The sequence below is a fragment of the Chionomys nivalis genome, chromosome 6 (genome assembly GCF_950005125.1).
Source record: "Chionomys nivalis chromosome 6, mChiNiv1.1, whole genome shotgun sequence".
Classification (NCBI taxonomy): Eukaryota; Metazoa; Chordata; class Mammalia; order Rodentia; family Cricetidae; genus Chionomys; species Chionomys nivalis.
The window spans coordinates 5,758,270-5,780,648 of record NC_080091.1 but is presented as its reverse complement, the minus strand read 5'-3'; the positions used below and the strand labels follow the sequence as shown (position 1 = coordinate 5,780,648).

The following is a 22,379-nucleotide window of genomic DNA, read 5'->3' as shown; positions in this document are numbered from 1 at the left end:
CCTGTTCTATTTGGTGTCAGCCCCTGCAATGAAAGGAAGTTTGGCAGCGGATGGGTTGCACAAAGGGCACAGCCCCCCTCGACCCCATAGTGCGCTCAGTGTTTTCTGAGCGCCTTCTCTGTGATCCCCGAGGTTGGTGCCGTGGGGTGCATTCCTAGGTAGGCCTCTGGGTGCTCAGGGGTTAAGGCCTGTCCTGCCACGTGAGAGTACCTTGCGACAGAGCCACACGCCCTCCCACCTGCGGGCGGCCTCCTGCACTCACCATTGCCCAGTGTCGCCGGCTCCACCCGACATAGGGATGCGCCCTCCCGCGCGTTCGCTGCGCTCTGCCAGGGCACCGCGGTGAGCAAACAGGTCATCCGGCCTGAGCAGCCAGCTTGGGTCTCCTCCCTGCCACCCATGCCAGACGTGCATCCAGGACCCGGCTGCTATGACCCACCCTGCCTCCGCTCAGTCTTCCAGACGGGTAAGTCTCCAGCCAAGCTCACCCAGAGGGCCACATGCATGCAGGTGACCCCGCCTCGGGCTCCGGGGACCCCCCAAGTTGGCTCTGAGTGCTCCTCGGGGGAGCCGGAAGCCGCCATCCTGCGTGGGCATCTGACACAGTTTCCGAGGCTTTGCGCGGCTGCAGTTTCTGCCCTGGCACGGTGCCCGGGACGCTGCAGCCGAGACTTCAAAGGGTCATTGTGAGCGCAGGTGCCGGGCAGGGAGGTGGGGACAGCGAGCTGGTCCCTGATCCCCTAGCCCGTGAGGGAAGTCTGGTGGACTAAGTCCGGGTTTTCCTGGAACTCTCCCAAGGGTCACCCCGAATTCCCAAGGCAGAGGGGTGCCACCTGTCCCAGGTTACACCCTGAGGGGACCCGGACAGGACGGGGCTGGAATTGTATGCTGAGGGGCATGGCAAACGCCTGACAGGGAACCAAGGGGGCGACAACAGGAATTGGTTGCTTCTGGGTCATTTGCCCCCAAACAAGGAAGGAATGAAGAATTCCTTCAGGAGGGTGTGACCTGCCACCCGAGGTGACTTTATTCTGGACCAGGAAGGCTCAGGTGGCAGGGTGGGTCTGGCCTTGTAGTTTCAGAGGTCGACCACAGTGTTAGCCCAGCCTCAGTTTCTCATTCTGCAACACAGAGAAGCCAAGGCTACACTCACAGTCGCTGGGGCAGGCGGTCCCCATTAGCCACAGAGTGAACTGAGAGGCCCAGAGAGGGTCAGCCATTTCCCTGCGGATGCACAGTAGAGTAAGACTGTCCCCGAAGGAGACCTCGGAGCTGACCCCTAAGACACTAGACACTGCCCCAAGCTCGACATCTAGGAAAAGTCCCTGTCCCCTCCGTTCAGGCACTTCCGTGTGGCCCCGAGTCTGGGGAAAGTCCATGCAGAGAATTTGGGCTCCGTCCTTCCTCCTGGGCCTGGCCGGGTGCCAGGGAGGCAGTGTTTGCTCAGGGTAGAACCCAACACCCTTGGGCATGGCCAGGTCAGTGGGACACGCGGCTATGGGGACAGGCTGCCTAAGCAACGACGTGCGTTTATTGAGCGTTTACTGTATGCCGCCAGGTATATCGGGAGCAAGGCTCAGAAATTCAGTTTTATCTTTTCAGTTTTTTTGGAGACAGGATCTCAGGTAGCCCAGGCTGTCGTCTGTCTCCCTAAGTAGCCAAGGGCAACCTTGAACTCCTGACCTCCCTCTGCCACTCCTGGCTGCGCACACAAGACCCTGCCCAGAAGTTTAATTACTGAAGTGGCGCTCGGGGCTACGAACCGATCGTGAGCTAGAGGCACTGCCCGTCAGGCGCTCGCCCCTGAGTCCCCCTTATTCCTCAGGGGCCTTGCGTCCAGCTGCACCCCTGAGCTGTGCCCACTATTCAGAATGAGATCTGGCAAATAGCAGGCACTCCATAAATGCACAAATGGCGCGGTGGTACAGACAGCTGCAGTCTGAGGAACCCCCCCCCCCCGAGTTCTACATGGTGAGCTCTGGGCCAGCCTGGTCTACGTGAGACTAGAAACAACAACACCCCCAATCGACAGGGAGCTGAGGAAGCCCGCAGACTGTTTGATGACTTGGGGGGGACAGGGACCCCGTCTAGACCTGCGACGCCCGGTTCCACTCCTGGGCTCCGCGTGCCCCCTGCTGGCCGAAGCTGGAATTGCAGCCCCAAGTGCTAGCCTTTCTGAGAAGGGGAAACTGAGGCAAGGAATGAAGCGGCTGGGGATCTTTCTGGAGCCCCGCTTGCTCCAGGGTTGGTCTCCGGGCTCGCCCACCCCGGCGGCCCCCACGCCCCATCCCCCTATACAGCCAGACCCTGGCCAGAAACGACAGAATCTGCCCTAAGTGACTCAGCTTCGTAAATGTTCCTCTAAACCTTGGAAACAGGTGCAACTATCACTCCCATTTCCAGAAGGGGAAACTGAGGCACAGACCCACAGTCCACCCGCCCACCCTACCGTGCAGGACGTGGTCTTTGGTTTTAGCTCGGAGACCTCGTGGTCAGCTCCACCTTGACCGACCCCACGGTTGCGGCCTCGGTCCGGACGCACCCTTTGACCTTGGGATGGGCGACTCCCCCGGACGCGGGGAGGCCGAGGAACCTGACGAGGGTCTCACTGTAGCCCAGGCTGGCCCGGGCTCACTCTGTCCCGAGGGGGCTGTGCAGTTCCCGGAGCCGCCCGTGGGCAAGGGGGATTCGAACTCAGGTCCTCGCGCTCTCACAGCAACCGCGCCGAGGGGGCGGGAGATCATCGCTGCCCCCGTCTCCGCAAACTCTTAACCGAGCTTCAGAGCCCCATCTGCCACGTCCCTACCCGCCACACGCCGGCCTCGTCGCCCTCTGCGTCCCGCCGACCCGGGTGCACCCCGAGCGCGACGTGTGACCGGCCCACGAGTGGGACACATCAGCCGGGCCGGTCCGCTCTGCCCCGCCGCCGGCTCAGCGCGGCTGTGTGGAAAGCCGGGACCGGATCGCGGGTGTGGGGACCGGAGTGGCGGGGCGTGACCTGGTTGGGGGCGTATCAGAGGGGCGGGCCCAGGTGGGGCGTGTCGGCGGAGGTGGGGTCTGGTGGGGGCGCGTTGGGAGGGCGGGGCGTACTAGGGGGCGCGGCCTTGTGGGGCTGAGAGGCGGGGCCTGGTGGGGCTGCGGGGCGTGCCGGGGGCGGGGCGTGATCGGCGGAGGTGGGGCCTAATGGGGGCGTGTCGGGGTCTGGAGGGCTGCGGGGCGGGGCCGGGCGGGGCGGGACCTGGCGGGGCGACCAGGGAGGAAGACAGGTGCGGCGGGAGCGCCGCCCGACCGGCCTGCGACCCTCCTGGCCCCCGGTCGGGGCGGACCTACGGTCTCCAGGCCCCTCCCTCTCCACGGAGGGGCGCTGGTTGTCGGGTTCCAGGTCCCCTGTTTGCACCATGGCGGTGAGATTCCAGGCGAGTAGCTCCGGAGCTCGGGGGAGGGAACGGGAGTGCGACCCAGGCTTTCCAAACCTTGTCTGTCTGCTTAACAGCCGGGGAAACTGAGGCCCAGAAGTGGGGCCTAGCCTGGGGCGGCGTAGGGCTACAAAGGTGTGATCCCGCCCCCGAGAGCCCCGAGTTCGAATCCCACCGCGACTGTGAGACCCGCTCGCACGTGATAGATAATCGGGCTTTGTTCTATTCTTGGCTGCTGGCATTTATAGAGCACCAACTGTGTACAGACTTTCAGGAGCCTGGAGGGCGGGGTGATTGTAGCCGGCTCTGGGGACCTTGGGGGACTTTGCTCTTTAGGCGTGGAGTCCTTTACTCCCCAGGAGGATAAACTGAGGCAGCAGCTGCTGGGTCACCTCGCTGCAAGCTTTGTGTCCGCCTGGGAGGAATGACGACCCCCCCCCCCCGCAACCCCGCCCCGCCCCACGGACCTGTTCCTAGCCCTGCCCCTCCCCCTGCCACCTGGCCCGCGGGGAGGGACGGCCGGGAGCCAGTGTCCCCCGGCCGAGCGCGCCTGCAGGTGACAGGGGCGGGGCCGAAGGGCTGGGAGCTTGTGGGTTTAAACCGCCCTCCTCTGGTTTTCAAGCACTCGTCCCTAGACCCCCAGCTGCCGCCGGCGCCCAGAGTCGGGGCATCCCTAGAGGAAACGGGATTAGATTGTGACACCCCAGACTCCAAAGGGAGGGTGTCAGATGTGCGTGTAGGAAGCAGAGGAAGAGACCGTGGCCATGGGGCTTTGAAGGCTGAATAGGAGTTTGAGGAGGGCTGTAGCTGCTAGCAGGTCTCCTGGGCTTCCTGATGGCTGGTTCCGGAACTCACACCTAAGCGAAAGGGCGAGAGCCTGCAGGGGACTGCGGCGAAAACCGTAGGAGCGCCAGGGACTGGCAGCCAGGCTCGGGCTAATCCTTGGGGAGCCCCGGAGGGTTTTAGACAAAGCCTGGCTACCCTCAGGGGACCGGCCCACACCAGCGGGGACAGGCTCGGCAGGTCCGGACAGGCCCGGCCACCTGCCTCCCCTCCCCCAGCAGCCCAGGCACCCTCCAGAGCCTTATCTTAAAGGAAAGCAAGAAATAAAAATTCCACAGCCGGGGACCTTTCCCAGCGCTTGAAGAAAGTCAGCCAGGGTTTGTGGTGCCTGCGGCACCCAGGAGCTGAGGCAGGAGGATGGCCATGAGTTTGGAGCTACCTAGGCGACGGAGCAAGAATCCCACGCCCGCCCCGCCCCCCAAAAGCAAACTAAAGCCCAGGGATCAGAACTGGGGAGATGGGGGGTGTCACACAGCTCAGCAGGGGGGAGGTCACAGCTCAGCAGGGGGTGTCACACAGCTCCGCAGAGGGGGTCACGCAGCTTCACAGAGGGGGTCACACAGCTCAGTAGGGGGGGTGACACAGCTCAGCAGAGGGGGGGTCACAACTCAGCAGAGGGGGTCACACAGCTTCGCAGAGGAGGGTCACAGCTCAGCAGAGGGGGGAGTCACACAGTGCAGCAGAGGGGGTCATACAGCTTCGCAGAGGGGGTCACACAGCTCAGCAGAGGGGGTCACAGCTCAGCAGAGGGGGGGTCACAGCGCAGCAGGGTGGTCACACAGCTCAGCAGAGGGGGTCACACAGCTCAGCAGGGGGGTCACACAGCTCCGCAGGGGGGGTCACCTAGCTCCACAAAGGGGGGAGCCCCGGAGGCAGATCTGGAGGAGAGGCCCAGCCTGTGAGCTGGATGGAGGCTGGTGTTTGGGGGCAGGCAGGACGCCCTTGTGGCTGCCCCCGAGGAAGGTGGTCTTCTCAGGCCCCATGAGCCTGTCCCTGTCCCCGTAGGTGGCAGACATGGAGGAACTGACCATCTGGGAACAGCACACGGCCACGCTGTACAAGGTGAGCTGCAGCCTGGCCCTGACGGAGGGGGAGCCCCTGGGCCCGGGAAGTAACGCCCTGTGTCCCTCAGGACCCCCGCCGCGGCTTCGGCATCGCCATCTCTGGAGGCCACGACCCCGACAGCAGATCCGTGGTCGTGTCCGACGTTGTGCCCGGAGGCCCGGCCGTGGGCAGGCTCCAGTGAGACTCGGAACGCGATGGGGGCGGTAGGGGGGAGCATAAGGGCCAGACCCCCCCCCCCCCCCCGCACCTGCAGATCTGTCAACAGGGCCTCCTGTCCCTAACACTTCCCGGTCCCAGAGGCAGGGCAGAGCCCCAGGGCAAGATGGCAGGGAACTGGAACAGAAAGATTGCAAACAGGGTTCCTGGAATCCGGTGGACAGAGCCATGGGTGATGGAGGGAGGAAAAGACACAGAGACGCAGAGACAGAGAGAGAATACACCGGAGGGCAGGACGGAAAAAGCAAAACATCTACTTAGAACCAGTCTGGGTACACCAAAGAATGGCCACGGGCTGGGTGCAGCCCTGAGCTTCCTCACTTGGGCCACTCCCTCAGGACCGGGGACCACATCGTCATGGTGAATGGGGTCTCCGTGGAGAACGTCACTTCTGCCTTCGCCATCCAGATTCTGAAAACCTGCAACAAAACGGCCAACATTGTGAGTGGGCATAAGTTGGGGAAACTGAGTCCACACTCAATAAGCCAGGAGGTCCTGTGATACTGGCGGGAGCATATATAATTCCGTTAGCATGTTTTTCTGGTGGTGCTGGGAATGGAACACAGGATAGGGCACATTGAGTCTGTGCTCCGCCCTGACCACGCCCCAGCCCCTCACTGAAAGAATCTAGGCAGGTACAGCTAGCTCCCTTTTTCCTTTTTATTTTTCTCAGTCTCTTTTCCGAAATCTTTCCTTCTTTTTTTTAAACTTATTTATTTTACGTATGTGGGTGTTTTGTCTGCCTGGACATCTCTCTGCCCACCGAAAGAGTACACACCATGAGACCACAGTCACAGACAGTTGTGAGCTACCTTGTGGGTGCTGGGAACTGAACTCGGGTTCTATGAAAAAGCAGCCAGTGAGCTAACCGCTGAGCCCCCTCTCCAGTCCCTAGTTTTTAAGTCTTGATCCCCCTGCCTGGGTCCCTTGTATGGTCAGAGTGGCCATCCTGGACTGATGGGCGAAGGACCTGCTCCTGATAGCTGCTGTGCTGGGGAAAGAGCCCACGTTGTGCTCATATCGGGACCCCCTCCCCCACAGAGTCACACACGGGCCCAGTCAGATGACAGCTTTGGTGCTGAGCCCAGAGAGGGGCTGGATTCCCTAAGGTCCACTCTTCCTACCTCTTCTGACGTCTCTCCTCCCTCCCACAGACAGTGAAGCGCCCTCGCAGGGTGCAGCTACCTGTCACCAAGGCCAGCACATCACCGGGCCACCAGCTCTCAGACCGGGAGGAAGTTGACCATGGCCGGGGCTATGAGGGCGACTCCTCCAGCGGCTCTGGCCGATCTTGGGGTGAGCGTTCTCGCCGGACCAAGGCAGGACGCCGTAGCCGCGTGGGTAGTCACCGGCACCAGAGCTCGGGTGGTAGATCTGAGCCCAACGGACTGGACCTGGTATCTGGCTACAAGCGCTTGCCGAAGCAGGATGTGCTCATGAGGCCGCACAAGTCCGTGCTGGTGAAGAGAAGAAACAGCGAGGGTGAGGGGACTGGGCTGGACCCCAAAACAGAAAAAAAAAATCCTCAGGCGCAGGGAACATGGTGGATGCCCCCCTACCCTCTCTCCACCTAGAATCCTCCAGTCAGGGGGTGTGGCCAGGGTGGACCCCGCCCACTTTAGAGGCTAAAGCAGGAAATTTCATTTTTTTTGTTTTTTGAGACAGGGTTTCTCTGTAGCTTTGGAGCCTGTCCTGGAACCAGCTCTTGTAGACCAGGCTGGCCTCAAAGTCAGAAAGATCCGCCTGCCTCTGTGGTGGGATCCGAGTGCTGGGATTAAAGGCATGCGTCACCACCACCCGGCCAGGAAATTTTTTTTTAAGACTTATGTATTTAGTATTATGTGTGCAGTGTTCTGCCTGCAGCCAAAAGAGGGCATCAGATGGTTATGAGCTGCCATGTGGGTGCTGTGAATTGAACCCAGATCCTCTGGAAGAGCAGTGCTCTTAACCTCTGAGCCACCTCTCCCGCCCCTAAAGCAGGAGGATTATACGTTACTTCAAAGTCAGGTTAAATGATCTTGGTCTCCTGGCTAAAGAGTTCCCTCTTCTCCCCTCCAGAGTTTGGAGTGAAGCTGGGTAGCCAGATCTTCATAAAACACATCACAGATTCTGGCCTCGCTGCCCGGAACGGCGGGCTGCAGGAAGGAGACCTTATCTTGCAGGTGAGGCCAGGATTATGCTTGAGGTGGGGAAATTGAGACCAATGCGGGCAGTGCTGTGCTCCCAGCACCAGGAATTATTTCCAATCCTCTTGTTGTCTGCTTCGGGATCCCTCCCCAAGCCAAATGTTTCCAGTCCCCCCTCAATCCCATGCTGCTTCTCGACACTCGGGTTGTTTGTTTCTACCGACCCCTCTCAGATCAATGGGGTGTCCAGTGCGAATCTGTCCCTGAGCGACACACGGCAACTCATCGAGAAGTCAGAGGGGGAGCTGGCACTGCTGGTGCTGAGGGATAGCGGGCAGTTCCTGGTGAACATCCCTCCCGCAGTGAGTGACAGCGACAGCTCCCTTATGGAAGGTGAGGAGGGCAACTCCAAGCTTGGCTCCCGGAGACTCAGAGAGGGATGAGAACTGACCTCAAGCCTCGCAAGTCCACAGCGGCACAGCGGGCTCTTCAGGGCCTGCGTGGTTCCCAGTGTGACATGAATGCCAAGACCAGGTGCGACCCTGGCTGACCCGCTGCCCCTCCTCTACAGACATCTCAGACCTGACCTCGGAACTGTCCCAGGCGCCCCCATCCCACATCCCTCCACCACCTCTGCAGAGTCAGCGGAGCCCCGAGGCCAGCCAGCCAAACTCTCCGATGTGAGTGCAGGGTGGAGGCTGTGAGAGGCCAGACCCTTGCTCTGCCTAGTTGCAGGGGTGACCCTACGTCTGGGGGGGGGCCCATGCAGATGCACTCCGACTCACTGGGCTCTCGTTTCACCCAGGGAGAGCCCGCAGCCCCGAAGGCGGGAACGGTCAGTGGATTCGAGAGCCATTGCTGAACCAGGTGAGCACTCATGGCTGCACTCTTCCTCACCTGCAGCAGCCATGCTAAAAGCCAGGCAGGGAGGGGAAAGGAGGGACTGGGGGCGTGGCCAGGGGATCCTCCACCTAGAATCCCCCAGTGAGGAGCTGCGGGGCGTGGTCAGGCTGGAGCCCCGCCTAGAATCCCTAGTGATAGGCTGTGGGCGTGGTCAGGGTGGAGCCCCGCCTAGAATCCCCAGTGATGGGCTGTGGGCGTGGTCAGGGTGGAGCCCTGCCTAGAATCCTCCAGTGAGGTGCTGGGGGAGGAGGGTGTAGCCCCATCTCGGTTGGCTCTTTGCTCTGTGCAGTATTTGTTTAATCTGAACGAATGAAGGCTGCCGGTTTCTCGTAGAGTATCCTGGAGAAACCCGCTATGACATTTACCGGGTCCCCAGCCAGCAGAGCCTGTCAGATCGTGGGTGAGTATATCAGATGAGCATGTGATTCCAGAGGTCCCACATCCTGCAGCCGTCCTCCCAGCCCATGTAACCCTAACTTCCTGCTTGTGGAATGTCAGCACCCACCGCCACGATGGCCTGATCACCCTCCTCTCTGGTAGCTACAGCCCCGACACGCGTGTCGTGCGCTTCCCCAAGGGTGCAAGCATCGGCCTGCGGCTGGCTGGCGGCAACGACGTGGGCATCTTCGTGTCCGGGGTGCAGGAAGGCAGCCCAGCCGACGGTCAGGGCATCCAGGAAGGGGACGAGATCTTACAGGTGACACGGGGACAGCAGGCCCCGGGAATGTGGCCCTGGGTCCTCCTGGTAGCCCAGGCTGGCCTGCAACTTACTATCCCTGAATCGTTGGGATCACAGGCCTGCGCCCCATACCTGACTTTTTCCATGGGTGGCAGGGATTCAAATTCAGGTCTTCATGCTTGCATAGCAAGCAATTCCGCTGAGCTCTCTCACTAACCTGGAGATTTTTTACGTGGTAAAGGGATGGGGCTGGGCCCCTCAACACTGCCTGAGGCTTTCAGACTTGGCTGTGTGTACTAAGTCTGGGTCCTCCCTGGGTCTGTATGACACTCAGCCGTGGGGGGAGATCCGGTCACAGAGACACTGGGGAGGCAGTGGCTCAGGTGCCAGCCCCACCCCATTACCCTTACCCCTTTTCCGGCAGGTGAACGGCATGCCATTCCGGAACCTGACCCGGGAGGAAGCTGTGAACTTCCTGTTGGAGCTGCTGCCGGGGGAGGACCTGGAGCTTGTGATGCAGAGCAAGCAGGACAGTGAGTGTCCTTGAGGTGTCCCGCAGGCGCCCGGACCCCACGTGAAAATCCAGACACTAGCCAGGTGGTGTTGGTACACCACCCAACACTTGGGAGGCATGAGCAGGCAGAACTCTTTTTTTTTTTTTGGTTTTTTGAGACAGGGTTTTTCTGTGACTTTGGAGCCTGTCCTGGAACTAGCTCTGTAGACCAGGCTGGTCTCGAACTCACAGAGATCCGCCTGCCTCTGCCTCCCGAGTGCTGGGATTAAAGGCGTGCGCCACCACCGCCCGGCCCAGGCAGAACTCTTGAGTTGGAGGCTAGACTGGTCTACAGTGTGAGTTCCAGGACAGCCAGGGCTACAGTGAAACCCTGTCTCAAACAAACAAACAAAAAAAACCAAAAAGCCAGACTCTAAGCCCTGGACCAGCTATGGGGATGTGGAGACAGGAGCATCCCCGGGGTCACGCCAGTCTGGCAGAGCTGCTGAGTCCAACATCAACCTCTGGCCGCCACCAGCCACCATGATGGTGCGCACCTCTAATGCTAGCACTCGGGAGGCAGAGGCAGGCGAGTGGAGTTCAGCCTGGTCGACAGAGAGAGTTCCAGGGCTACACAGAGAAACCCAAGGGGGCTGGAGAGATGGCTCAGTGGTTAACGGCACCGGCTGCTTTTCCTAGAGGTCCTGAGTTCAGTTCCTGCCCAGAACCCAGAACCCACAGCGATCTGTAATGAGATCTGGGGTGCAGGCAGAACACTGCATACACAAGAAATATATGAATCTTAAAAAAAAAAAAAAAAGCCGGTGGTGGTGGCTCACACCTTTAATCCCAGCACTCGGGAGGCAGAGACAGGCGGATCTCTGTGAGTTCGAGGCCAGCCTGGTCTACAAGAGCTAGTTCCAGGACAGGCTCCAAAGCTACAGAGAAACCCTGTCTCGAAAAACCAAAAATAAACAAATAAACAAACAAATAAATAAAATAAAACTAAGACCCAAAGCTCCAGGCCCCGCAGGGACAGCGCACTGTGTCTGCCCAAGCGAGGTCCCCAGGAGGGATGGGCCCCTGAGGAGCTCGCGAAGACACCCTCCCCCACCTCTGTCCTCAGTCTTCAGGAAGATGATCCAGTCCCGCGTGGGTGACTCCTTCTACATCCGCACGCACTTCGAGCTGGAGCCGAGCCCACCCTACGGCCTGGGCTTCACTCGTGGTGACGTCTTCCACGTGGTGGACACTTTGTACCGTGGCTCAGGGTCTGGCTACGGTGGTCGTGGGGGCCTCTGGCTGGCCGCCCGCATGGGCAGAGATCTCCGAGAGCAAGAACGCGGCGTCATCCCCAATCAGAGCAGGTGGGAGAAGCTCCCCAAGCTCGAGCCTCAGTTTCCCCATTGCCTAGGACTCCCTGGGGTGAGTCACAGTGGTGTGAGCGGGGGAGTGTGCTGCCGCCACTGTATACTGAGCGCAGATATGGCCTTATTTATCCATTGATTTCTGAGGCAGAGTTCCTTCCCAGTATCCAACCCCTCCCGGGTACCAGCATCCAGAGGCCCCGCATCCCTTGACTTGTGGTCCCATTCTCTCTTCAGAATCAGCGCAGCCTTTCCCGCCTTCCTCTAAGGACCCACCTCGGATGTCCCCAGTTCAGGGTCCTCAGCCTGACTTGGTCCTGCCTCTCTAGGCCGTGTTCTGCCCCTCATGTCCCCTGTGCTCCCCAGGGCAGAGCAGCTGGCCAGCTTGGAGGCTGCCCAGCGGGCAGCGGGCGTTGGCCCAGGCGCTCCCTTGGCCTCCAACCCACGAGCCGAGTTCTGGCGGCTCCGGGGTCTCCGCAGAGGGACCAAGAAGACGCAGCGGAGCCGCGAGGACCTGTCAGTGCTGACCAAGCAGGGACATTACCCACCCTACGAACGCGTGGTGTTGCGAGAAGGTGGGTGGTCGTGGGAGGGACCCTCCTCCCCAGGTCACAGGGCCTCAAGGCCATCGCCTGCCTTCCCCTTGGTTCTGTTGGATAACACAAACCTGTGCACCCCCCCCCGGAAGCTGAGGCAGAGGGATTTCTGTGAGTTCGAGACCAGACTGATCTACAGAGTGAGTTCCAGGACAGCCAGGGTTACACAGAAAGACCTTGTGTCTAAATAAATTACTAAAAATCTTAATAAATAAAAAAAACAAACTCAGGCATTTTTGACTCTCTCAGCCCAACTGTACTCAGTTGGCTGCGCAGCGGGAGAGGCAGGCAGATAGATGGTATCTCAATAAAACTTTATTTACAAAATCAAACCAAGGGCCAGACACAGTGTGACTGTAGTTACTTGCCAGTCTGTTCCACATCTAGTAGTACCAAATAGGATCAGAAACAAAACAGAACTTCCTTTGTTTGCCCGCCTTGAACTTGCAGCAATCCTCCTGCCTCAACTTCCCAGGCTTCTGGCTTGAGCACCCTGACCCCGAACCTGACCTCGCTACTTTCTCCACTTCCCAGCCAGCTTTAAGCGCCCAGTGGTGATCCTGGGACCAGTGGCCGACATCGCCATGAAGAGGCTGACGGCAGAGATGCCCGACCAGTTTGAAATTGCGGGTAAGACATGGGATGAGGGCAGCCATGAAGGGGGTGTCCCACCCTCTCCCCCATCCGTGCCAGGGCCAGATAGCATCCATCTATGCCAGCTCCCACCTGCCCCCACCTCTCCACCCCCACCCATGCCTGGGCCAGACAGCATCAATCTCAAGCCAACCACTGCACTCAATGCCAGGGCCAGACATTGTCAATCGATCTGGGCACAGTCTGTTGGTCTCTGGGAACCGAGGCAAACACCACCTTCTCATTTGCTGAAGAGTTGTTCAGTTTTTCTTCTTTATTTTTAAAATTCCGTTTCACTTTTAACTATGAGCACGTCAGTACATCATCCCACCTAGGATCCCTGCTGCTTCAAGGCTGAGGCAGGAGGATAGCAGTTTTCAGGACAGCCTGGGCAACTTAATGAAACTCTGTATTCAAATCATGTCTCCATCCCAGCATAAACTGGGCCTGTCATCAGGAGTCCAGGGTCAGCGCTGACTACATAACTAGAGGCCAGCTTGGGCTACATCAACTCCATCTTTTAAAATGTTAAAAGGGGAAACCGAGGCCCGTGGGTGTGGTTCAGGAGTGAGCGCTTAGCAGGTGGGGTGGCTCTAGGGGGCTGGGAGTCTTAGAGGGCTCCTCACACGGAGAACCAGATAGGACAGATGTCAGGCTGCTCAGAGAGGAGGCCCCTGGAGGAGGCTGGGTGGCGTTCAAAGGGCAAAGTCATCTGCAACCCCATTAGTCATCAGGAAATACAATCGCTGGGGTTGATGTGCGGAAGGACGGAAAGTCGGGCCCCAGACAAGCACGTGGTGGACTATTACTCAGCCAGGAAAAGAAAGAAACCCCCATGGGCGGTGGGGTGAGGTCCTACTTCCCGGAGCCACAGGAAGTGGGAGGGTGGGAAAGGGGCTGGGGTGAGTGTGCACACCGCGGTGGGGGACACGGTGGACGGCGGATGGCATTAGCCGGGTCCCCTGCCTCCTCAGAAAGCGTGTCCCGGACTGACAACCCATCCAAGATCATCAAACTGGATACGGTGCGGGTGATCGCCGAGAGGGTAAGCACAGGCATGGGGAACCTGAGGCCCCGCATGGGCACGGAGGGATCCCCTCTGGGGCAGCGGTGCGCTGCGGGCTCCTGCGGGACGCGGGTCTCAGGCCCACACCCCTGAGGACCCGAGTTCGAATACCCGGAGCCGTACACTTGTGGATCCGGGTTCCCAGCCACAGCGGACCCCTCACCTGCCCCTTACCCCGCCCGTGACCCAGGACAGGCACGCGCTCCTGGACGTCACCCCCTCAGCCATCGAGCGCCTCAACTACGTGCAGTACTACCCCATCGTGATCTTCTGCGTCCCCGAAAGCCGCCCGGCCCTGAAGGCTCTGCGGGAGTGGCTGGCCCCGGCCTCCCGCCGCAGCAGCCGCCGCCTATATGCACAGGCGCAGAAGCTCCAGAAACACAGCGGGCACCTCTTCACAGGTGCAGGGGGGGTGGGGAGGGCAGTGCGCGCGGGGGGGGGCGTGTAGAGGAGGCGCCGGGGTGACGTCTGCCCTCGTCTTCGCAGCCACTGTTCCCCTGCACGGTACCGATGACTCCTGGTACCAGGAGATCAAGGCCGTGGTGCAGCAGCAGCAGACGCGGCCTATCTGGACTGCGGAAGACCAGGTGCGGGGTGCGGAGAAAGGAGGGCATACATAGCCTGGGCGAACCCCATAAGTAACCAGGTTGTGGCTTCCTAGTACACAGTAGCCAAGATTTTGCTTGAGCAAGCTCCTGCCCTTAGGGCTGGACTTTGGATCCGGGACTTTGTAGGATGCATAGAAGTTGTCCAGAGCTGAACCCCAGCAAAGGCACCCATCAGACGTCGTGGCCGGGCATGGGGTAGTGGAGGCTGGCATTCGGGGTCACAGCATCCTGTTCCCCACAGCTGGACGGCTCATCCGAGGACCTTGATCTGCCGGGCCGCGGCCTGGATGCCAGCTCCGGGGACCTCAGCTGTGACAGTCGGGCCAACAGCGACTACGAGGACACGGACGGCGCCTACACGGACGGCGAGGGCAGCGGGCCCCAGGACGCCGATGAGGAGCCCCCGGTCCCCGCTCTGGCCCGGTCTTCGGAGCCTGCATGGGTGGAAGACCACGAGGGGCTGAGGGGTCACGGGGGTATCACTGCCGAGTTTGAGACGCAGGTGGGCACGGCCCCGCGCGGTGGGGGAGTGGGACCCTCCTGTGCGCCTAGTCAGTCACCCCACCCTCACCCCCTCTGCGCCTGTCAGCGGGTCACGGCCTTTCTCTTCCCTCCAGGCTGGCAGCCGCCATCCCCAGGGCCAGTGGCGCGAGGACAGCATGCGGTAAGCGCCCTTGAGGGACTCAGGGGCGGAGAGGCGCCTCCCACAGAGCCACTTCGCACCCCACCCAGTCAGGACTTGAGGATAAAGAAAGCCTAATGAAGGAAGGGCATTGGGGCTGTGGCTTCTCAGGATGGGAAGGAGTTTACTTGCAAGTCCCAGCCCACAGTTAAATGCCTGGTGGGGTCGGTGGGACAAGGTCACGTTGTGCATCCCCACCTCCTCCTTACCGCGCACCTGCACCCCCTCCCCCAGCGCGCACCCACACCCTCTCCCTACTGTCCTCCCCAGCGCGCACCCCCTCCCCCACCGCGCACCCACACCCGCTCCCCACCGTCCTCCCCACCGCACACCCCATCGCCGCCCTGCACCCACTTCTGCCCCCAGGACCTACGAGCGCGAAGCTCTAAGGAGGAAGTTCACAAGAGCCCGGGATGTTGAGTCCTCGGATGATGACGCCTACGACTGGGGCCCAGCCACCGACCTGTGACCTGTGACCTGAGAGGTCACAAGCCCTGCCTCCTGCTCCCTGGAGCCTCATTTTCCCTTGTAGGACCCAGAGCCTCTGACCATTTAATAAACCTTTAATTTTCTTTAACATTAGAAAGTAATATAAGGCTGAGGATTCTGGGGTCCCCGTGGGCTGATAGAGGTGGTGGCCGGGACGAAGGCACGCGTGGGCAGGGCGATCACAGGTACACCGGCTGTTCCTGCCCCGTGAGCAGCCGGTAGGTGGCAGCTGGCATCGTCTTGATGTGAATCTAGGGGTCAGGGGTGATGGGTTAGAGGTGAGGTCAGGGCGATGGTGCAGGGTGAGGGGCAGGGGTGACAGGGTTTGAGGTCGGGTGATGTCCCCTCTCGCACCTCCCGCGCCTCGGTGAGCAGCTGGATGATGCGCGCGTGGGGCATGGCTACCACGCTCTGCCCGTTGACCTCGATGATGCGGTGTCCCACGCGGACACCCCCGCGCTCGGCCGCACCCCCACGCAGCAGACTGCAGATCTGGGGGGAGACACGGCGCTCAGGACCCGTCCCTGGGCTGTGGGCTAGCCTCCACCCCACACCCGGCCCGGAGGTCCCGGCCTCACGATGCCGTCCTCCACGCAGAAGCCCAGTTGCTCGCGCACATGGGGCCGCCGGATGACGGCCGTGGTGACCGGAGGGCAGTGGATGATATTCAGTGTCACTGACGAGTGTCGCCTCACGTCCTGAGGGACCCACCGTGCCGTTTAGGCCTCCGCAGGCCTCAGTCTACCCACCCGCCTATCCCCCGGGCGGCGAGGGGCTGTGATCAGTGGCACCCCTGGGGCCCGGTCCCCGCGGAACCACGACTCACACGCACGGCGGCCTGGCAGGCGGCCAGGGACAGCCCCACCAGGCTGGTCCCGTTGATGGCGGTGACACGGTCCCCGATGCTGAGGGCCCCCGAGCGCTCGGCAGGGCCCCCGTGAAGCAGGTTGGCGATGACAGCGGTGGGCAGCAGTGAGCCCCAGCCGGACTCAACCAGGGCGACGCCCAGGGCCTCTCCAGGCCTCTTCTGGATACAGACCTGGGGGCGGGGCCGCGTGGGCGGGGCTCAGAGGGGGCGGGGCCTAGCGAGGGCCCTCTGTAAGGCAGGGGCGGGGCCCGAGCCCTCGCTCACCTCCCTGCAGTTCTGGCTGTTGCAGAAGTGGTCCAGGTCGCCGTTGTGCGGGTGGCTGGCAGCATCCGAGGGCCGCGTGCCCACTTGGCTGGGGTCGATCCCATTCTCCTGCAGAAACTGGCTGTAGGCGATGCTGAAGGCCTGGCCGATGGCCTGGGCGATAAGCTGGGCCTGTGGGAGGACAGCAAGCGCCTTCGCACCCTACAAAGCCCCAGTTCCAAGGCCCACACCTTCAAGAAACCTCACGGTTTCTGAGTCAAACTCAAGGAGGGGGCAGGCAGGGCTCGGCTGCTTACATCCTCCGAATGGAAGACATGGCACAGCATCTTGTAGAGACGCCGACCGCGGTCCTGGGGAGTGGTCCTCCTGGCCATCCGTCTCCGGGCCATCACGACCAGCACAGGCCCGATGTCCGCAATGTAGGAGATGGTCTGCAGGGCGTGGTCCATCAGGGCGTCCTGTGGACACGCGATGAATGGGCTGGGGACCTCTGGAGATTCCCGAGAGTCCACCACAGCCAAAGCCTGGCCCTCTGGGTACCTGTGAGTCGGCGGCCAGCACCTTGACCCTCTTGGTGGAGATAAAGATGTCCACCTCTGCCATCGGTTGGGTCTCACCTTCGGGGGCCTGTGTGGAGGGGGGTGGGACACGGGGATTCGTGGTCATCCAGGACACCACGCCATGCAGCCCCAGCAACTCCACCCTGGCTCACCTTGACGCGGTCCACAGCCTCCTGCGCCTGCGCCATGCGCGTGCTGGGCGGCGGGCTGCGCTCTGACAGCAGCTGGGTGGAGCCCAGATATTTCGCAGTGAAGATGACACCGTCCACGAGCTCCTCGTGTCCACAGGGACCTGGAACTGCGGGTGACAGCGAGGGGCACCTTCAGGCCAGGCCCGTCCCGGGGATTGGTATAGGCTAGACCCGCAGTGCTCCATCGCCTGTTCTAGAAAGATCCACAGGACTCCAGCTCCAGTGTCGGCTAGCCTGCTGTGTACCCGCCACTCCCAGAACTCCTGCGAAGCATCACCCTCAGCAGGACCCGGGGCTCATGGACCCCTCTTCTAGACTAACCTTCTGACCGGGCTGAAAGCCAATGACCTCACTGTGGTGTCTCAAACCCCTAACATTCCAGAATTGGGCAGAGGCCAGCAAGATGTCTCAGCGGGGTACAGGGCGCTCTGCAGCCAAGCATGACACCCTAAGTTCGACCCCGGGGACTCCACATGATGGCGGTGAGAACTGCTCCCACAAGCCGCCCTCCAAGCCCCTTCTGTCATAAGCAATAAATAAATGCAAAAAAGATAAATAAGTGCAAAAAAGCAAAAAAGAGGAGGATCAAGGTCATTTCCCTTTTCTTTCTTTCTTTTCTTTTTTTCGAGACAGGGTTTCTCTGTAGCTTTGGAGCCTGTCCTGGAACTAGCTCTTGTAGACCAGGCTGGCCTCAAACTCACAGAGATCCGCCTGCCTCTGCCTCCCGAGTGCTGGGATTAAAGGTGTGCGCCACCACCACCTGGCTTCAAGGCCATTTTCCATAGTTACCTAGAATTCTCTCCAGACAGCCCAGAAAATCCACAGCATCTAAAGCCCAGGTCCTTGACAGCACTCAAGCAATTTCGCCCAGACCCTGTAAACTGCTACACTGCTGAGACCCGCGCTATTCCCTGCCCCTGGCAGCCAGAAACTCTTCCACCCTAGTCTTTCTGGACTCCTGAGTACCAGGATCCCTTTCCATCCGAGCTGCAAGGCTGACAGACCCTTCTTCAATTCCAGACCACTTTGGTTTTTAACCTTTCTTTAGCCCTGGGCCTATGCAGCTCAGGCCAGTATGGAACCTGCCATCCCATCCCAGCTTCCCGTGTGCTGGAGTCAGGTGGGTGCCAGCATGCCCATATGCTGACCTGCAACTTCCAGGTCACCCTGAAGCTGACGTAGGATCCTGTTCTTTCTGTGGTTCTAGAACGTTCAGGCCTATGCAAAACTGGGCAAAACCATCAGCTTGGACACCCCTGAGATAAATCATAGCATTAACCACAGCCCTAGAATCTTCTGTCATGCAGGGCTGCACAGGCTCCTGGGCTCCTTGAGTGAGCAATGAGGATTCGAACCCAGTTCCTCATGGTGGTGTGCCGTATCCACTTAGATGCCTCCCTGGATTCGAACCCAGGTCCTCATGTTGGTGTGCCGTATCCACTCAGATGCCTCCCTGGATTCAAACCCAGGTCCTCATGCTGGTGTGCCGTATCCACTTAGATGCCTCCCCGGATTCAAACCCAGATCCTCATGCTGGTATGCCGTATCCACTTAGATGCCTCCCTGGATTCGAACCCAGGTCCTCATGCTGGCATGCCGTGTCCACTTAGATACCTCCCAGCCCTCAAAAATTCGCACAAAACTATAAATGTGTTGCGAAGCGGTGGTGGCGCACACGCCTTTAATCCCAGCACTCGGGAGGCAGAGGTAGGCGGATCTCTGTGAGTTTGAGGCCAGCCTGGTCTACAGAGCTAGTTCCAGGACAGGCTCCAAAGCTACAGAGAAACCCTGTCTTGAAAAATAAAAGCAAAACAAACAAAAAAGTCCTGTAAATGTCATCTTTAGGTCCTAGGAGCACTCTCCCACAGCAGTCTGGAGCTGGCCTTGTGGACAGTGGTTTCTAGGATACTTTCCATCCTATATCTCATTTCTAGCCATCCAGGGTCTCATTCAGCCATCCTCTCTAACCCTGCATCCTCAGGGCAAACGTATCAAGTTTGGGAGTCTGGTTGTGGGCTGTTCTAGAAGGCTGTTCTGGTCCTGTGTGAGAAGGAACACTTACCCTCTGAGACAGCAGGGCATGAGGCCAGGGTCTCAGGGCTCTGGAAGATAGAAGAGGAACAGGCCTGGGTCCCCGGGCTGCGCTGCAGGCCGAGGTCAGGATTCATGAGTCGGGGTGTTACCTGAGCACCCAGAAGTGGCTCCTGCTGTGTCACCAGGGGCACTGTCTCTAGCCAGGGCTCTGGGGAGCTGCTGGAACTCCTGCTGTCTGCTGGCTCTGCCGACACCCCCTCCATCCACCCTGGGGATCCTGGGTCCCCCTCTGGCTCTTCAGGCGGCTGCAGCAAACGGGGTGTGGTCTGTGGAGGATCTGGGGGTCCCGGTTGGGCAGGCAGAGATGTCTCACACCTCAGCAGACCCAGAAGGTCATCCCCGCCCGCGTCGGCGGACAAGAGCCCACCAGAGTCTGTGCTGTCCTGGGTGGCCAGGCCTTGGCCAGTGGCAATGTGCAGGGGACAAGGCTCTCCATCTGGGAACGGGCCACCCAAGTCACCAGGCAGAGCTTCCAGCTGCTGGACCAGCACCTGCACACCAGATGCATCCAGCTCCATCTCGCTCAGGGAGGCAGGTCCTCCAGGTCCCGAGGCCCACTGGGTACTGGAGGGGTGGTCCTCAGGGGGCACCTTGGGGCCTTTGGGCTCCTCCAAGTCCATGGCTGGGAGCCCTAAGGGGTCCTGGGCGTCTGGCAGAAACTCCATGTCTGGAACCCAGGTTCAGGCTGGCATCGTCACCAGGCTGAAGAACAATGATGCCAGGTGAAATCTCTTAGGAAAGCCACTATCCGACAGGTGACAGTCTCGGTCCCCATGAGGCCTGCACAGGAAAGAAGTTCCTTTTCACACAGGGGCCAACCAAGAACTCAGGCACTGACCCTCAGAACTCAGGCTGCGGCCCCCAGAACTCAGGCACTGACCCTCAGAACTCAGGCTGCGGCCCCCAGAACTCAGGCACTGACCCTCAGAACTCAGGCTGCGGCCCCCAGAACTCAGGCACTGACCCTCAGAACTCAGGCTGCAGCCCCCAGAACTCAGGCACTGACCCTCAGAACTCAGGCTGCGGCCCCCAGAACTCAGGCACTGACCCCCAGAACTCAGTCTGCAGCCCTCAGAACTCAGGCTGCGGCCCCCAGAACTCAGGCACTGACCCTCAGAACTCAGGCTGCGGCCCCCAGAACTCAGGCACTGACCCTCAGAACTCAGGCTGCGGCCCCCAGAACTCAGGCACTGACCCTCAGAACTCAGGCTGCGGACCCCAGAACTCAGGCACTGACCCCCAGAACTCAGTCTGCGGCCCCCAGAACTCAGGCACTGACCCCCAGAACTCAGTCTGCAGCCCTCAGAACTCAGGCTGCGGCCCCCAGAACTCAGGCACTGACCCTCAGAACTCAGGCTGCGGCCCCCAGAACTCAGGCACTGACCCTCAGAACTCAGGCTGTGGACCCCAGAACTCAGGCACTGACCCTCAGAACTCAGGCTGCAGCCCCTAGAACTCCAGCACTGAGCCTCAAACTCAGGCACTGACCCTCAGAACTCAGGCTGCGGCCCCCAGAACTCAGGCACTGACCCTCAGAACTCAGGCTGCGGCCCCCAGAACTCAGGCACTGACCCTCAGAACTCAGGCTGCGGCCCCTAGAACTCAGGCACTGACCCCAAGAACTCCGGCACTGACCCCCAGAACTTAGGCTCTGGTCCCCAGAACTCAAGCACTGACCCCCAGAACTCAAGCACTGACCCTCAAACTCAGGCACTGACCCCCAGAACTCAGGCTGCGGCCCCCAGAACTCAAGCACTGACCCCCAGAACTCAGTCTGCGGCCCCCAGAACTCAGGCTCCGGTCCCCAGAACTCAGGGTCCGGCCCCCAGAACTCAGGCACTGACCCCCAGAACTCAGACACTAACCCTCAGAACTCAGGGTCCGGCCTCCAGAACTCCGGCACTGACCCTCAGAACTCAGGGTCCGGCCCCCAGAACTCAGGCACTGACCCTCAGAACTCAGGGTCCGGCCTCCAGAACTCAGGCACTGACCCTCAGAACTCAGGGTCCGGCCCCCAGAACTCAGGCACTGACCCTCAGAACTAAGACACTGACCATCAGAACTCAGGCACTGACCCCCAGAACTCAGGCACTGACCCTCAGATCTCAGGCCCCGGTCCTAAATCTCAAACACTGGCCTCGGGTCGCCCCGTCTGGTCCCGCGCGGGCGCAGTACCTGTGCCTCCGGCCCGGGCCGGGATGACCAGGTCCGTCCGTCCTTGCTGGAGACTCAGCAGCTCTCTGGGATCCCAGCTTTGGATCCGGATCATCAAGCTGTGCACCTCCCAGGAATATTGCGCACGCGCAGCCTCACGCTGCCTGCTGGGAAATGTAGTCCTTACAGGCGATCTCGGCAGGTGCACAGTGGGGTTGTAGCGTAAATAACAGAGTATCACGGGTTCGAATCCCAAGACTCCAGGCAAACTGGCTTTTTCTCTAAAATGGGGTTCCGCATCACTCCCAGGTGCAAACAACCGAGGTGGAAAAAGGGAAGAGACACGGCAGGGAACTAGAAATGGGAACACGAAGATCTGAGGAGAAAAGACAATTGTGGGCAGGAGTTGATGAGGACCAACTTCCGGTTTGGGTCTCAGGAGTGACACATAACTTCGCAACCTAGATTCGAACTGACACTGGAGCTCACACCACGGTCCACAATAACAGTCCCTAAGCTTGACTGTAAGAGGGCAGTGGGTTAGGGTGTAGTGATGAGTCTATTTCTTCTTGAGACATAGTCTCATGTAGCCTAGCCTGACCTCGAAGTCCTGATCCTCCTGCCTCTGTCAAGTACTGTCAGCCTGGAACAAAGGACTTCTACGGAGCCCCGGTCACCACCTCCACTTTCTTCTTTATTACAGGCCTGATTATGTAGCCCAGGCTGGTCTAGAATTCACAAGGATGCACCTGTTATGCCCAGATCATGGGATTCCCCCAAAACCAACCAGAAGACCGAGTCCTGTGTGTAAAAGCACAGAGCCTTTATTCTTACACAAGTTTGCAACTCGGTTTCTGCGTGTGTCCAGCGTATTGGAGTGATCCGAGAGCCCAGGGCTGTTAGAGTTGGGTTTTTATAATAGTAAAGGTGGGGGTGAGGGGTTTCTGAGGTTCAGAGCCTCTGACTGGATGACATTTGTCTAGGGGTGTCCTGGTGAAAAGCGATGGGTGTCTGCTGGCAGGCGAGCCTATCTACAGCGGTTGGAACGTTGGGAATTCCTTCGGAT

At 60.1% G+C, this 22,379-nt stretch overlaps 2 protein-coding genes across 2 annotated transcripts; one reads left to right on the top strand and one right to left on the bottom strand.

Moving 5' to 3' along the window:
* Positions 1-440: 440 nt before the first annotated feature.
* Positions 441-15,273, top strand: LOC130875828 (tight junction protein ZO-3). The gene is made up of 21 exons (XM_057772077.1): positions 441-466; positions 5,265-5,321; positions 5,392-5,501; positions 5,879-5,981; positions 6,695-7,022; positions 7,599-7,702; positions 7,900-8,059; positions 8,238-8,346; positions 8,472-8,533; positions 8,903-8,969; positions 9,110-9,266; positions 9,673-9,781; positions 10,868-11,108; positions 11,475-11,683; positions 12,239-12,334; positions 13,312-13,382; positions 13,594-13,804; positions 13,890-13,990; positions 14,253-14,513; positions 14,629-14,675; positions 15,060-15,273. The coding sequence occupies exons 2-21, from the start codon at positions 5,274-5,276 to the stop codon at positions 15,160-15,162; spliced, it is 2,697 nt and encodes an 898-aa protein (XP_057628060.1). The 5' UTR covers positions 441-466; positions 5,265-5,273; the 3' UTR covers positions 15,163-15,273.
* Positions 15,252-21,439, bottom strand: LOC130875829 (amyloid-beta A4 precursor protein-binding family A member 3). Its single transcript, XM_057772078.1, has 11 exons — positions 21,335-21,439; positions 19,249-19,939; positions 19,128-19,167; positions 17,027-17,172; positions 16,855-16,941; positions 16,611-16,772; positions 16,315-16,485; positions 16,009-16,221; positions 15,761-15,880; positions 15,537-15,674; positions 15,252-15,433 (listed from the first exon to the last, which is right to left on the bottom strand). Exons 2-11 carry the CDS (start codon positions 19,822-19,824, stop codon positions 15,362-15,364), a joined length of 1,725 nt encoding a protein of 574 aa, XP_057628061.1. The 5' UTR covers positions 19,825-19,939; positions 21,335-21,439; the 3' UTR covers positions 15,252-15,361.
* Positions 21,440-22,379: the final 940 nt, after the last annotated feature.

What these genes read in the sequence shown, in the direction of transcription:
- LOC130875828 (XM_057772077.1), top strand. Translation starts at nt 5,274, where the DNA reads ATGGAGGAACTGACCATCTGGGAACAGCACACGGCCACGCTGTACAAG. An exon ending in GAAGAGAAGAAACAGCGAGG is followed by an intron (nt 7,023 to 7,598) that starts GTGAGGGGACTG and finishes TCTCCCCTCCAG; the next exon opens with AGTTTGGAGTGAAGCTGGGT. An exon ending in AAGGAGACCTTATCTTGCAG is followed by an intron (nt 7,703 to 7,899) that starts GTGAGGCCAGGA and finishes GACCCCTCTCAG; the next exon opens with ATCAATGGGGTGTCCAGTGC.
- LOC130875829 (XM_057772078.1), bottom strand. Translation starts at nt 19,824, where the DNA reads ATGGAGTTTCTGCCAGACGCCCAGGACCCCTTAGGGCTCCCAGCCATG. An exon ending in AGGCTGTGGACCGCGTCAAG is followed by an intron (nt 16,942 to 17,026) that starts GTGAGCCAGGGT and finishes CCCTCCACACAG; the next exon opens with GCCCCCGAAGGTGAGACCCA. An exon ending in ACAGCCAGAACTGCAGGGAG is followed by an intron (nt 16,222 to 16,314) that starts GTGAGCGAGGGC and finishes CCCCGCCCCCAG; the next exon opens with GTCTGTATCCAGAAGAGGCC.